Below are 1,386 nucleotides of genomic sequence, written 5' to 3'. Positions count from 1 at the left end.
CTGACAAGGAAGCCCAGCAGCAAGTGTACAAGTGTTTGTATACATAAAGGGCCCTTTTCAGGGCCGCAAAGAATTTACAAAGGGATCAAATGCTTTATATAAGCTTATCTGGGTCTACATACACAATACCATATATACACAAAAGGCCCTTTTCAGGGCCGCAAAAAATTAACAAAGAGATCAATTTTTGACTGTCGTGATAACGAATAAGAAATGTACATATGAGTAGTCCACTTGCAAACAGCGTTATGTGATGTTAAAATAGAAAGCCATAAATTTGAAAAAACGATTACGACAACAAGTAACATTTAAATTTAATCTTTTTTATTACCTAAAAATTTGGATAAAAAAGAGCCTTATAAAATTGTAACGTAACATAACATGTCATAAGATAACATTAACAGTCTATACGACCTAAAGCAGTTCTCTAAGTTCATCAGAAGATAGATACTTTTGAAAGTTTATAAATAAGTATGATAGCGACTTTTGGAAGAAGACTTAACATTTGATGCTAATATAAAAAGATTTTGCACTCTGTTGTTACTGGACATGAAACTACTTTAAATACTGGTACGTAATCCATCAAAAACTAAAAATCGAACAAATTTTACATAGCGCCCTTTGCAAGTCGTCGTTTAAAGTACAAAACCGCGTATCAACAAAATGCAAAACCGCGTATCATGATAATGAAAAACCGCGTTTGTGAGGTTGCATAAATCACCACCAACTATTTTTTAATTGTGTGAAATTTCATAATAAAACTTTTATGTTAGCTTGCGAATTCCTTATATATAGCTTTAGACGTTTAAAGTTTCTGATATACAACAGTACGACAGTATACAACGGTTTGAAGTCGGTGCCCATGCTGGCTAATTTAGATTGTAACGCATACACCATGATGTAGGTCAATTCATGAATCTCTTGCGGTCGATCATCAAAAAGACTCTTCTTTTTGGCCACTGCAAAAGAAAAGGTAAAGTAATATTTATAATTAAGAACACCTTTTCATTTTATACTCACGCATTGTCAATTTTTCCAACTTGGCATATGCACTTGCTATGTTTTTGCCAATATATTTTGTGACCATCATAAATTCCTGCACCATGGACTGTAAGAAATGCGTAAACATAATAATGTAAACATCTTCAAATGCACTTCTACTTCTAACTTACTTGTAAGTCTCTAATCTGTTCCTCGTACATAAATTGCGTCTACGTCAAGGTCTCTATACGATTGCCGCCTTGGTTTACATTGGCCTTATCCGACATTTCCAACTCATTTGGCTTTTCTTTGAACTGATGTTCAACATCGGGAGCACGTTGCTGCATTACATCTAACAAGTACCCTTTTTGAGTGGATTTTTGGCTTTACTCGATATTTACAGCC

General features: G+C 34.3%; 1 protein-coding gene across 1 annotated transcript; it reads right to left on the bottom strand.

The window, feature by feature from the left end:
• Positions 1–605: 605 nt before the first annotated feature.
• On the bottom strand, positions 606–1,351 carry LOC118732566 (syntaxin-5-like). The gene is made up of 3 exons (XM_036461696.1): positions 1,173–1,351; positions 1,021–1,108; positions 606–959 (listed from the first exon to the last, which is right to left on the bottom strand). The coding sequence occupies exons 1-3, from the start codon at positions 1,200–1,202 to the stop codon at positions 751–753; spliced, it is 327 nt and encodes a 108-aa protein (XP_036317589.1). The 5' UTR covers positions 1,203–1,351; the 3' UTR covers positions 606–750.
• Positions 1,352–1,386: the final 35 nt, after the last annotated feature.

Source organism: Rhagoletis pomonella, unplaced genomic scaffold, assembly GCF_013731165.1.
Source record: "Rhagoletis pomonella isolate Grant_MI unplaced genomic scaffold, Rhpom_1.0 Rhpom_scaffold_22420, whole genome shotgun sequence".
Lineage (NCBI taxonomy): Eukaryota > Metazoa > Arthropoda > Insecta > Diptera > Tephritidae > Rhagoletis > Rhagoletis pomonella.
This window is presented reverse-complemented; position numbering and strand designations above follow the sequence as displayed.